The 13,059-nt window shown below is 53.8% G+C and overlaps 5 protein-coding genes across 5 annotated transcripts; 2 read left to right on the forward strand and 3 right to left on the reverse strand.

Annotated features, from left to right (window-relative positions):
* Positions 1 to 623: 623 nt before the first annotated feature.
* PG998_012622 (uncharacterized protein) lies at positions 624 to 3,176 on the reverse strand (the record flags this gene model as incomplete). The annotated part of the gene is made up of 5 exons (XM_066879438.1): positions 624 to 1,518; positions 1,573 to 1,650; positions 1,702 to 2,779; positions 2,838 to 3,008; positions 3,083 to 3,176. 5 exons carry the CDS (start codon positions 3,174 to 3,176, stop codon positions 624 to 626), a joined length of 2,316 nt encoding a protein of 771 aa, XP_066725822.1.
* A 1,320-nt stretch (positions 3,177 to 4,496) lies between these two features.
* Positions 4,497 to 6,161, forward strand: PG998_012623 (uncharacterized protein; the record flags this gene model as incomplete). Its single annotated transcript, XM_066879439.1, has 3 exons — positions 4,497 to 4,970; positions 5,029 to 6,025; positions 6,091 to 6,161. 3 exons carry the CDS (start codon positions 4,497 to 4,499, stop codon positions 6,159 to 6,161), a joined length of 1,542 nt encoding a protein of 513 aa, XP_066725823.1.
* Positions 6,162 to 7,656: 1,495 nt separating this feature from the next.
* Positions 7,657 to 8,342, forward strand: PG998_012624 (uncharacterized protein; the record flags this gene model as incomplete). The annotated part of the gene is made up of 4 exons (XM_066879440.1): positions 7,657 to 7,755; positions 7,812 to 7,914; positions 8,008 to 8,150; positions 8,259 to 8,342. The coding sequence occupies 4 exons, from the start codon at positions 7,657 to 7,659 to the stop codon at positions 8,340 to 8,342; spliced, it is 429 nt and encodes a 142-aa protein (XP_066725824.1).
* A 180-nt stretch (positions 8,343 to 8,522) lies between these two features.
* PG998_012625 (Mitochondrial thioredoxin) lies at positions 8,523 to 9,192 on the reverse strand (the record flags this gene model as incomplete). Its single annotated transcript, XM_066879441.1, has 2 exons — positions 8,523 to 8,958; positions 9,059 to 9,192. The coding sequence occupies 2 exons, from the start codon at positions 9,190 to 9,192 to the stop codon at positions 8,523 to 8,525; spliced, it is 570 nt and encodes a 189-aa protein (XP_066725825.1).
* Positions 9,193 to 9,766: 574 nt separating this feature from the next.
* Positions 9,767 to 12,125, reverse strand: PG998_012626 (uncharacterized protein; the record flags this gene model as incomplete). Its single annotated transcript, XM_066879442.1, has 4 exons — positions 9,767 to 11,072; positions 11,144 to 11,531; positions 11,589 to 11,897; positions 11,957 to 12,125. 4 exons carry the CDS (start codon positions 12,123 to 12,125, stop codon positions 9,767 to 9,769), a joined length of 2,172 nt encoding a protein of 723 aa, XP_066725826.1.
* Between the last annotated feature and the right edge of the window lie 934 nt (positions 12,126 to 13,059).

Consider the following 13,059-nt stretch of genomic DNA (forward strand, 5'->3'; position numbering starts at 1 on the left):
GACGAAGCGAGGTGATTACATGCCTACTGAGAGGGTAGGTGGGGGTTCGAGTAACGGTGGCACAAGGATCAAGTCAAGGGAGAGACAAGACACAGAAGATGAGGGATTGCTTGGTAGGAATGGAATTATGGCTGCATCTAGAGTCGGAATAAGTGTCCATAGCAACTTGGTAGCGCACAGGCTGGAGTCTGAGGCGAGGGCTGCCGAGACCGAATGCTTGAAGCGCTGAGCTGACGTGACAAGTTCGAGCACTCCAGCCTGCCAGCAGCAGCAACAGCGTCAGTGGGTGGAAGTAGCCACGTGTGGGGTAAGTCAAGCAGACAGTGGACAGTGGACAGCCAGTAGTGGGTGGGCAGGAGACAGACACAGACGCACAGCTGCCGCGCTGTCTCGAAAACTGGACCCCGGATCGTCCCAGGCTTGCAGCTAGCAGGCCAACCTTAACATCTGATCTGGGCGGCAAGTGGGTGGTGGCACAGATCAACTAACATACTACATTACATTTACATGTATGTGGCTATAAATCCATACGTGATCACGCAGTCTGAGGGTATCCATAAACAGTAGCAGCAGACAATCCTATCCTCCCAAACACGCTGCAAACGTCGTAAATCTTGAAACCTTCAAGCCGACTCATATTCAGAAAGCTTGACATTCGTAGGTCTCTTCACTCCATTTACCCACTCGACGTCGTCTTCTGCGCGACATGGGTTGAGGCCGAGATCCGTGACTATGTCTTTTTCCTTGCGGCCGAGGATCACATTGTCGAACCCCGCGGGTAGAAGCTGTCTAGCCCGTAAGAAATCCACCTTCTCGTTGCGTGCCCTGTCGCGGATCTGCTGCTGGTTTCGCTTAACCGCGAATCTCTGGTTTTTTTCTAGAACACTCCAACTGCATCCATATTCTGCAATGTCCTCAATGAGTTTCAGCCTGTCCTCGTCTGACCACGCTGTTCGGACCTGAGGTTTCCGCGGACCGTGCTCGCGGGCTCTCGCATTATTGGTTCTGGCCATCTGGGAGAGTATGCGTATGTCGTCTGGCTGTAAGCCTTGCTGGGAAACCCGCTCGCTCTCTGCGCCATCAGGACTCTCAGCCCTTCGTCCGGATGAGACGGCGACGGGCGGTGGGCGCCGCATGGGGGCAGCAGCAACAGGCGACTCCGAAACTCGGGTCATTTTGTTCGGCCGCCGCTCTATGTTCATCCTATTGGTGGCGGTTCGACCTGTGTTCTTAGTCAACAGCGAATTTGTCTCAAATGGATCGTCATCGGAGTCTTCATCCGGAGAGACTGGTCTCTTTGACGGGTTGCTCCGAGATTGGTGTGCTGGCAGGGAGCTGGAGGGCGGAGCCTCTTTGTTCGATCTGCTGCTGCTTACAACATCCTCGACCACTAATCCTAGGATGTTTTCATGGAGCTGCTGGTTAGAAATTGGTGCTGCATGCGATAATGCCGGCCCAGCAGGAGCGCTATGTGACACTGAAGCCTCATCCTCGCCGTCATCCTCATCGAAGAGGTAGCTTTTACTAGAAGTTGTCAGTCGTCTCTATGGTTTATAGGCTTAGGGAACTTACGCGACCTCTACCCCTTTGCGGATGACTGGCTCTCCCATTTCCGAGTCATCATCCGAGGAGTCGGCAATACTGCTCTTGCTGTTAAGTTTCAGTGGCTTTCGTGGACTGCGTATCGAATTTCAGACTTACTCTGCCGTGGTGTCTATCCGACGAATTGGCTGTCCAGCTTCGGAGTCCGGCTCCGAGTCTCCACCACTTTGCCGGACCATGATGGAGGACGACCTCCCACTCCTATGATCTTCATGTGCTTGCTCCGGCGTCGTAGATTTCATGTTGTTTGCACTCCGAGCTTCCGGGCTACGAGGCTTGAATAGCTTTTCGCATGTGTCCTCGACCCATACTTCAAGATCTTTGACGAGCTGCTCCACTGGGTATGCAGCTTCCATTCTGCTTTCTGTCCTTTCGCGTTTCTTTTCCGACAAATAACTGTCCAGCTCCCTCATGCGAGCCTTGTATGCTTCTGTTGATAAGCCTGGAATCTGGGGGCTAATGAGAGGTTTGTATGGTCCTTGCGATATGGCTTCCCTGGCTGCCTTACGCCACTCAACCTTATCTTCGCAGAAAACCTGGGCCGCGAGGACATAAGGATCATTGGAGACTTCCTGACGGATCCGGCTGGCCAAGTAACAACAGCGGAGTGAGAAGGCCAGGTTGGTCTGCCTGGCAACCTCATCTTCGTCCTCGGAAGATGCAGAAAAATCGAATACCCAGGGGAAATGACTGGCAACCTTGTCCACGATTTCTTGTTGCCTTTGTGGATCGTGCGGCTTGTCCAGGAGGAATTTCAGTAAAGTAACGAGGTTTGATGTGCATATGGTGTGATACGCATTATTGGCAAAATCTTGGTCTTCCTTGTCTTTGAGAGCGCGGTGAAAGCGCATCACATCGATGAATAATTCACCGTCGCGGAGGAAAATTGTCCGGTTGACTTTCAAAGCAGAGGAGGCGGCTTTCATCTTCACCCGCAGCACTGGCAGTTTTGGCTCGGCCTGGTCGGCATTGTTCAGCAGAATCAGGTACTTGTAGAGTTCAGAAGTTTCTCTCTTGATATCCGGAGCAAGTTCCCTAAGCAGATCGACTGGCTCGCTCGAGGAACCGTCATCTGCACCTGTAGCCGGCTGAAGAGCATCCGTTTGTGCTTCTTGCGACTCGTCTTCCTGCGACGCATCTAGTGCAGACCTATGACTCTTAGGTTTTGGAGCTGGTACTGAAGAAATTTGGTCAGTAAAATGCATCTAACCTTGCCGCTCATGATAATGACTTACGAATGGTGATTTCGCCATCCGCCATCTCACTCTCCAGCCCATCATCTGAGGGTAGAACAACGCTTCTGGCGTCTTGACTGATCCGTGGAATATATCGACGAGTAATCGGATATCTTTCCTCCTTCACAGGGTCAACCGAGGACGGCTCTTTGGACTGTGCACTTTGCGATGCTTGGGGTAATTGTGGTGATGAGTTCCCGGGTTTGGCCTCCTTTGCCTTTGTCCCGGCGGTTGACGCGTCTGACGCGTTGGCTTGGCCGGCTTAACAGATTTCCTAGCAGTCGGCGATGCACCGGCGGCAGCGGCAGCGGCAGCCTTGGATCTGGTGGAAGGCGCCATGCAGAATGCGAAATCTTGAAGGAAATAATTTAGACGGGTTCTGATGTTGAAAGGTTGTGTGAAGCATAAGTTTATTTCTCGTCAAAGTGTGCACGGACTATGGGCAGCTAATCTAGAATCTGGGCGATGCTGTAGGAAAGGTGAGGAGAATGTGATGATTTTTTACATAGACAAATGAATGGCACACTGGATGCAGATAGCACGACGGTACAGGGGCGAGTGTTAGTACATGCAGTGATCAGGCGTTTCTATATTGTCTGCGATTCATGAGCAGCTATCCGTTATCCTCTAGGCTCTTCTGTTTTTTTTGTGTTTTTTTTTTTTAGCTGACTTTCACCCTAGTTATATCATATGCAGTTGTGACAGGAACGCAATAGCGATATATCATGGCAAAGAAGGAAAAGGGGTTCTCTCCTGGAAGTTTTATTAATAACAGCTTGCTTGGAAGCCTGTATTTAAGCACAGCCTCCAAATACCCATATCAGAATCCGAATCCATATCTCCATGTCCTACCACATCCCCCGTCGTGGTCGGGGAAATTTAGCTTCCCTAAGCCAAATACGGCTGACTTGCCTGCGTGCCCCTGCATCAATTGAAATTCTTAGGGGGCTCCTGCATAACACGTATTGTTCATACGTAAGTCGTAGAAAAGCAGCTGTACCTTCCGTCGTCTGAAAGGATGGCGCAGTCGTCCATGCACCTATCCAGGTCCTGCCTTCTGCTCCGAACTTAGTTGATGCCGGTTTGCTACTCCTTTGCCAATCCGTAATCGTAGTATCTGCTTCGTTTCATGCGTGCTCAATTGTAGCAGCAGCATTGCCTCGAGTTCGAGTTGAGTCGGCCGCGTGTCTCGTTCTTCAATCCATCAATCGCAGCTGGGTTTTGGAAGGTCTAGGCCACGAGTCCACTACACTACTTCCGTTATTAGCACTGACCCCCTGTCTGTCACTCGGTAGGGGCTTCTGCTTGATTTCAGGTCCGGCCTTCATCACGACTTCCCTCCAAGTCCAGACCAACGGGAAGAAATCTACTTCTGACTTCGATTCTCTTGCTGCTGTGTTTCCATCCTTCATTCTCCTAATCATTTATTCCCTGCTTGTTAAGCCTACCACCTTCCTTCTCTACTCACGCGGCGATTGAGGGGCGTTTTTGTGTCACGACGGTTACAAACCATAAAAAAGCTCCTAATCCGATCCCCCATCAGTCACTTACTTCTGTCCCCGGTCTGGACACTTTTCGTTCCATCCACCACCGGCGACTCGACAGCTCGACGGCTTTCGCTACGGAACCTCACAAACGACTATTTGCATCAACGTCACCATGAAGTTACGGCAGAAGCACGCGCAGCTGCTGCTTCTCTTGCTTCCCGCCCTCGCCATCGCCTCTTCGACCCCGGCAGATACCACATCAGAGAAGGATGTCCGGGCTGCGGTAGAGCGAGATCCCGTCACGGGTGCTACTGGTGCCTCGACCGCCTCAAAACCAAAATACGACATCGGCACCAAGGACGCCCCCGTCGACGGCAAAGATGGCAAGCCCCACGAGGGCCCTTTCGTCGAGCCAAAGAAGGCCGACAAATCAGACCCCGCTGCGCCGAAGAAGGAGCTACCTGCCCTGAAGGACGCGCCTAAGGACCGTACTGTCTACGAAGGTAAAGATGTTCCCCAATCGAATGACGGCGTCATGGACGACCGCGACCACCTGAAACCGAAGAAGGGCACCACTGGCACCGAGGGCGGTGTTAGCGAAAAAGACAAAGCTCGCAAGGCCAAGGAGGGCAAGACTGGCGAGAAGGTCGAAAAGGTGCCCGAGACTCCAAAAAGAGAAACCGCCACTGCCCCATAGCGAGCAGGAGAAGATCACCAGCGATAAAGGCACCAAGAAGGAGAAGGACAGCAAGGACGGCAAGGATAAGGAAGATGCCCAGAAGACGCCTGAACAGGTTGCCGGTTTGGAGAAGCCCACGGATCTTCCAGGCAAATTTCGCGACAGCCCGAACCCCCTTCCCAACTCAGCCCACAAGGACCACCTCGACGTGTCCAAGCCCAAAACGAAGCCTGCAAAAGATTGGAAAGACACTGTGGAGGACGGCAACGAGGGTATTATTCGACCCTTCCACTCCTTCGTGTTATCCTTCGCTATGATCTTATTCTCTGAAGTTGGCGACAAGACCTTCCTCGTAGCTGCCCTCATGGCCATGAAGCACGATCGTATGGTGGTGTTCACCGCCGCCTTTGGTGCTCTGCTAGTCATGACATTCTTGTCCGCAATTCTGGGCCACACACTGCCAGCCCTGATCCCCAAGAAGATCACAGCTTTCCTTGCTGCCGGCCTTTTCTTCGTCTTTGGCGCCAAGCTGCTTCGGGAGGGTATGGCCATGAGCCCCGATGAGGGTGTTGCTGCTGAGATGCAAGAGGTTGAGATGGAGATGGCGGAAAAGGAGCACCAGGCCTTGAAGCAGGGAAGGCGCCGATCGTCCGTGTATGCCATGGAGATGGGGCTGGGTCGCAACCGCAAGTCCCGCTCCAAGTCTCGGTTCCCGACGCCGCCGCGCAGCCCTTCAACTTCGCCGGCTAGAAGCCCGTCCCCTCGTGGAGGCATCGTGGGCAGCGTGGGAACTGGCATGTCCAACCTGGCCTCGCTCCTGCTGAGCCCGGCTTGGGTCCAGACGTTCGTCATGACCTTCCTGGGCGAATGGGGTGATCGCAGCCAGATTGCAACCATTGCAATGGCGGCCGGTCAAGACTACTGGTGGGTCACCCTGGGTGCTCTTGTTGGTCACTCCATATGCACTGGCGTCGCCGTCATCGGTGGGCGAGCCATTGCTGGCAAAGTCAGCATGAAAGTTGGTAAGTTTGTTGTTGTCCCCGAGTCCGCATCTTCACGAGAATTCGAGCTAACAACGATATATCAGTTACCGTCGGTGGAGCTCTGGCCTTCCTGGTGTTTGGCTTCATTTACCTGTTCGAAGCTTTGTATGCTTAAATCAGCCTGACGGCTACTTCGCTATGCAACGTTGACACCCTGCGAGAGGCTGAGACAGTGGTGCATATCCTGGGGTTACGGCCTGTTTATTTCTTTACTTGTATAGTAATGCGGCACCTGGAGGGGGGACACCCTGATCTGCAAGTTAATGGAAAGCGAGAGCTATGGACGTTACAAGCATGGGGCGGAGTTTGGAAAATATATACAGGATCGCCGGCCGGGAGACAGGCGAGCTGGCTGGTGGTGCAACCATCTCTTTTTATCTGTTTTTATTACGCATATTTCCCAATCTTGCAGCTTCGCGGGAAATTCACTGTGCAGACATTGAAGCCGGGCATGACGCAGCCGCCCCTTTTTCTTGTCCAGAAAGAATGACGGGGAGGGTCACTAGCAAGCCAATTTGGACCAGATAAAAAACACAATCCCATGTAAATTCTGCTGGGAGTACGTGAAGGGTGGCCCAGTTCGGATACAGTGGCCCAGGCCCCGTACATCAACTCCCTGTCGATCGGACTCCGAAAGTCGAGCTCTCTGCTTCACCATCTTTTTGGTCTAGACCGCTGGTTAGAGTTGAGATTTGGTGATCGGAGTACCGAAGCGGTGGATGCACTAATGAATTTGACTTGGACACTACTACATGACCTCCGCCTCGGCGGTCGGTCTTCCTATACGACCCCACGTGCGAAGTCACTTCTTATTTGCCGGATCACGGTGGCCCAGGTACGCGGCCATGGGAGGTCTGGGATATCTGCGCAAACTGCCCTCAGTGCCTCCTCACCGGGGAAACAAGTACCTGACGTGAGGGTGCATTTCCCATCGGGGATTGTGTACTTGCGCCCGTCTTGTCTCTGACCGCTCGGTTCGCGCACTGCCAGCCTCAGCCACGCACACTCGCTCGCGGAAGAATAGCTCCTCCAGGTGTAAGCAGGCTACATATCGTCGATCGCGGGAGAAGAAAAGCAAGGGCGGCCGGACACCAGAGACAAGGGCAGAATAGAAAAGGAAGAAAAAAGTCAACCCCCTTCTTACCGTCCCATGGTTGCGATACCCCGCACCCCCGGGACCCCCAAATCACAATCCCCCAAACATTCATCCGAAGCTACCGTGACATCCGCTGGCCGTCGATGGTCTATCCTCGCATACGTCTATACAAAGTTGCCTATTTGTGCCCTTCTGCTCCTTTGCGCATCTCTCTCACCTCGTCACCCCACGTAAAACAGGAAATCAATCACACAAACAAACATTCAGGGGCCATATATTGGTTTTTACTACTTGCGCGGAGACACACAATCACAACCCTTCTTGGCAAACTTGTTATCCGTTGGCCTATATAGAAGCCAGCATCTCTACCCCGAGAAAGCCTGACACTGATACTCAGCACAAGGAGGCTTACAAGTACGGCACTTGCGTATAGATATAAGCTACTGTTATCGTTTCAACGGGCCAGTTACGCGACAAAAGTAAGCCACCATCAACCGCAAGTCAGCCAGCCACCATGTCGCAGCTCTGGTCCAAGCAGCCCGCGTCCCCCTCGCCCAATGGCGCCGGCGTCGCGTCACCCACCACACCACCACTCGAGGCGCCCCTCGACGTCGTGGCCTCGCCCACCACCGGGGGCGGCAGCGCAACCCGGGCCGCCGCTTCGCGCAGATCATCAAGCTGAAGCCCGAGTGCATCGCCCAGTACAAGGAGTGCCACGCCGCCGTCTGGCCCGAGGTGCAACGCCAGATCAAGGCTTGCAACATCCAGGATTGTGAGTGTTCACTTGGGATTTCCCTCCCCCCTCCCAGATTCCCTCGTATTACCAGATGACTAATCTGGACAATGCGACTTCCACATCCTACAGATAGCATCTGCCATGACCCAGAGACCGGCATCCTCTTTGCGAGCTTCAAGTATGTCGGTTACGACTATGCGGGCGATATGGAGCGAATGCGGGAGAACCCCAAGGTGCGCGAGTGGTGGGCAATGACGGATAGCTACCAAGAGGTGAGAAAGAACCCCCACGCCATATCTGATGCATCCCATTCCCCGCCCGTCCACCCCTTCTCTCCGAGGCGCGAACTATAGATCTGACTTGGTGTGAAATAATCGTAGAGCATGGTCCCTGGCGCGAAGAGTAGCGAGTCCGGGGAGCCATCGTGGTGGAAACCGGTTGAGGAGGTCTTCTACCAGGCGTAAGGGAGAATTGGTGCGTTGGCGAAAGCAAACAAGATGAGAAGGCTTTGTCGAGGAAATTATTATGCGATAGATATCCCGTAAATCGGACAACAAACAAAAATGGCATAGCGTGAATGCGATTCGATGTCTTTTAAGTCAGACGTTCAGACTTGATAGTGACGAGCACAACGTCCTTCCCTCCTAGTTCTTCCAGCTCCCAAACAAGCCCTCGAGCAGCCCCCCAGCGCCGCCTCCGCCTCCGCCGCGGCCACCGTGCCGCTTGGCCTCGGTGCGGATCCATTCCTCGAGCCAGGCGCGGTCGCGCAGACGCCTGGCATCGACGACCTTTGTCTGGGTCATGGCCTCGCCGCCGTCGAAGCTGAGCAGCGTTGGGATCGACGTGATCATGTACGTCATGCCCATGTTCTCGTTCATGACGTCGGGCGCGTCGCACTCGACCTCGACGAGCCCGACGCCGCCCTCGGCCTCGCCCACGCCCGACCCCACGAGCTCCTCCAGCAGCGGCTTCACCTTGCGACACGTCCCGCACCACGACGTCGTCCAGAACGTCAGGAGGGGCGTGCGCGACGACGACGAGAGTTGGAGGTAGGTTTGGAATGCGGCGGGGTTGCGGACGCTGTTGGTGGGTGGTCGCGTTTTCGCCAATGGTCAGCCAGCCGTATGCGCCTTTTCGTTTACCATCGGGGGCCGATCCTCGCAGGGACGAGTAGACTTACGTGTCATAGATTTGGTTCCGCGCATTGTTCTGGCGAGAGGTCGAGAAAGCGGCGCGCTGTAGCTGAATGGGCTTATTTGCCAAACTCTTCGCGGCCGAAGTTATCGACGGAGCGGACCGCGGTGCAACGCGCATGATGTCGAGCTTCGCTGTCTTCCTATATCGTCATGAAACGAGCTTATTCGCTGTGCCGAGGATGTTGGATCGTGGAAAGTCGCTGGGTTAATATACCAAGTCAATTGATTATAGGTAAGAGGTTGAGTTTTGCAAGCTGTAACTATGTGAACAAGACTCTAAGATGACGTCGGAACTAATTGATCGGCAAGTGAATTCTTGGCGTGTAAAGTCCGCCAGGGGTAACAGTAACACCCAGCAGCCCCTATGAGAGCAACCTCCTTAGCCGCCCACAAACACAACTCAAGTTCTATCCAATACGGACAAGCTCAACGGGCAGCATAAGACGAGGACGTTATTCGTGAAGGTATCAAAATGTTATCATGAGGTCATAATCGCTAATCATAGGTATTCCTTCGTGACATATTTCCTCCCAACCGAAACGCCAGTACGTATGCCCAAAAGCTCTATACTCTTGAATGCATGCTATGTTTGAACCAATCTTGAATGCTCCGGTGAAATTTGTATGCATCGGTATGGGGATATCACCATGTCCGCCCAACCCGATGCGGAATTTCAAATGCAATGCACCTCTTTAAAACTTCTCCATCATATTCTTGCGGACCGTCCACATACGCGCTCGCTTGCCGTAGATGTACATGGGGATCGTGCTCAAGAGACTGATGAGCTGAATGACGCCAATCCACACGAAGACCGATTTGGCACCGTCGTGCGTGAGCCACTCGGTGACGAACAAACTGAAGACTAGGCCGTGGAAGATGTTCTTGCTGAAGTTGAGCGTGACCAAGGCCTCGCCCGCATACTGGCGGTAGCTGTCCACGCAGAAAGTGATGGAGGTAGTTGACCCGAGACAGCACCCGAACGAAACAACGCCGAAGAAGACGGTCGGGACGATCCAGTGGTCGTTCACGCTGGCCGACCAGCCAAAGCCCATAAGTCCAATTACTGTGGTGATCGCGATCGGGATCGCCATGACTAGGCGGAATTCCGGCTCATACAATCCACCATTGCGGCGCGCCATAGCCTTCACGATAACGTCGCTGACTCTACCAGCCACAGCTGTGCCCAAAACGCCACCAATGAATGGCGACAAGTACACCAAACCGGTGGCCAAGGCGCCAAACTTGTAGGTGCCTTCTCGGTAAATAATAGCGACAGATTCCGAGATCACAATAAGCCATCCTATGGAACATGCGTAAACTACCGAGGACCAGAGCACCGCCGGGTACGAGAAAAGAATCAGGGGGCGGACGGCTGCCTTCCACCATTTGTCCTGGTTGAGTCGTCCATGGTAGATGCGGAGATGCTGAGTAAACGACTTCGGGGGCGATTTCCGGAGAGTGTGGGTGTACATCTGGCCTACCGTAGTCGGCATATTGGAGATGGACATCCTCTCACTCTCTGTATCTCCGCCAGCTGGTGTCGCAGAGCCACTAACTACCCGAGATGCCAATGCACTTTGTGGGTGCGATTGCACCTGAGTCCCTGTATTGGAGGCATATGCACTTGTACCGGCTGCCTCGTGCACATGTTCGTTCGGTGAGTCGCCATGATGATGGTGGTGATGGCCGTCTTCAACTTCCGCCGCAAAACCCACATGTTGGGTGGCTTTGGGTCGTGGGTTTGGCGACACGGTTCCATCAGCTGGCTCATGCCTTCTCCCAAGGGCCTTCTCAGGGTCGTGGTCGACAGCAGCGGGAGTCTTGCTCCCCTTGTCTTGTGACAGACGTGGTACCATATGCCTAGACGATCGTCTGCTGAACAGGCCAGGTCTTTTGAGGTGGGTACGATCTCTCGGAATTGGCGTTCGGTCCCAGAACGTCTCAGGGACGAGGAAGTACAGCAAAATACCGCAGAAGCCAACGACTAACGCAACGATCCTATATGATATACGGTGGTCAATGTCTAATTCTCAGCCGTTGTAGCGGATTGACTATGGATGCCTGCTTACCAGAAAACCCAGCGCCATCCGAGGCTCTGGATGATGACAGCGCTGACCAAGGGGATCAAATTCTTGCCGCCAAGAAGCAGCAAGGTATAGATTCCGATACGGTACGCCCGTTCGTGCAGGAAGAAAATCTCAGCGATCGTGGCGGACGGCAGGCATTCTACCGGGCTCACAGCAATACCCTGAAAGATTCGAGCGATTAGGAGCGACGTGAAGCTGGGTGAAAGCGCGCACCAGACTGCCGAGAGGATGAAGATGACGGCACTAAACAGGTATACTGGGCGTTTGCCGTACAGGATGGCGGTGGGGGAGAAGATGACACTTCCGATGCCGAGGCCCATCATGTACAAACCGGTTGTCAGCGAGACCCGGGCAACTGGTACGTTGTAATCTGTCGCAAGATGTCAGATTTGTCTGTGTTTATATACGGAATGCGAAGTATGCTTACCTTCAGCTACGTTGGTGAAGCCTGCTGCTATCAGAGGAGTAATTCCACCTCCAACCATGCAATATAAGCCGAGGGACAACAGGGCGAGATCTCGCCGCCACGAGGCCCAGTTGAGGGGGTCATTGTGCGAATCATCGGGTTGCGGCTCTAAGATGATTTGCCCATCCTTGGTCATCTTCTTGTCGTCCTCCGGAGGAGGCCGCGGCGGTTCATGAGGAGTGGTGGGTATAGAAGAATGGGACGTCCTTGCGGGGGCATTCCTAAGGCCTAGCGGCTCATTCCGGCCTTGCGCGAGAAGCAAAACAGAGCCTGGTGGTCATGTCAGAGATTTTGCAGGCCAAGAAGACGGATATGGGGCTTGGGCTTACCGGGCACCTCTATGGTTTGCTTGTCATTCAGCATGCCCATATTCCACGTGGGGTTCTTGGACTTGGATCTTGGCTCGTCCGACTCGGCAGATTCCTCATCTCGCCCGGTCTTCTTGGAGAAAATCCCAGTCCACGGGCGCCGCTGGCCCGAGGGCTTCTCTTCCGCCATGATGTTGGCGAAGAGCGTTTGTTGCTATATCTGGTATGTCGGGGCTGAAACCGCGCTCTCCGATTGGTTCAGCTGATGCGCGAAAGCAAATCCTAGGTATAGGGAAGATTCTTTGTAGGTAAAAGGTATATCATAGGAAGCAATACAGGAAAAGGTGAGAGATGTAGCGGTGTTGGACTGTCCTAGGTAGAATGAGGGCGACCGGAATATAATATATTGAATAGAGTCGTCCGCTGGGACGGTGACAGCATTGGGCAGAGTAGCGACCAGGTTGTAGTCAGGGGTGGTTTCCAAGAGACCAGTCGTCAGCGAGTCATGTGGCGGCGATCTAGGCTGGGGAAGCAGGCGGCTGGCTGACTTCTTTCCGACTCGAGTCAACCGCGAACCTTCGTAGCCGAAATGGCAATGTCAACTGAAGTTGCACAAGAACCAGGATTGCACTGCAGGATGATCAATGCAGGAAGAGCGTGTGCGCGGTGGATGGACTGGGATGACAGCCGTTTAGCCCACTGCTGCAGGTATGATGCAAGTTGTTGCGCTTGAGCCTGAGTATGGGACGGTAAGGCCTGGAGGTTCTGCTGGGGGAGGCAACAGGGCAGGCCGATGCAAGCTTAAATGCACTCGGAGGCTTGTCGGCACCGGGACGATTCGAAAGCTCTATCAGCGCTATATAGAGCTAATGTCTCACACAAATCGTCTATGAAACGACGGTAAGCCAGATAGCAGGTCAGCAGAGTCAACAAGGTTGGTTGTTGGCAGCCCCAGACAGGCAAATAACGAGCATACATACATCCAACTTTATGTCCGATCAGGGTGGGGTGTGAATGGCGATAGCGTGGTCCCGGCTATCTTGAAAGCACGACCGGTCCAGGTGGCAGGCTTCTAGGCTTGGGCCCCCTGCGCCAACGGCTCAAGATAGATACTTGTATGTAGA

The sequence above is a fragment of the Apiospora kogelbergensis genome (genome assembly GCF_038363985.1).
Source record: "Apiospora kogelbergensis strain CBS 113332 chromosome Unknown utg000008l_segment0_segment0, whole genome shotgun sequence".
In the NCBI taxonomy this organism is placed as follows: Eukaryota; Fungi; Ascomycota; class Sordariomycetes; order Amphisphaeriales; family Apiosporaceae; genus Apiospora; species Apiospora kogelbergensis.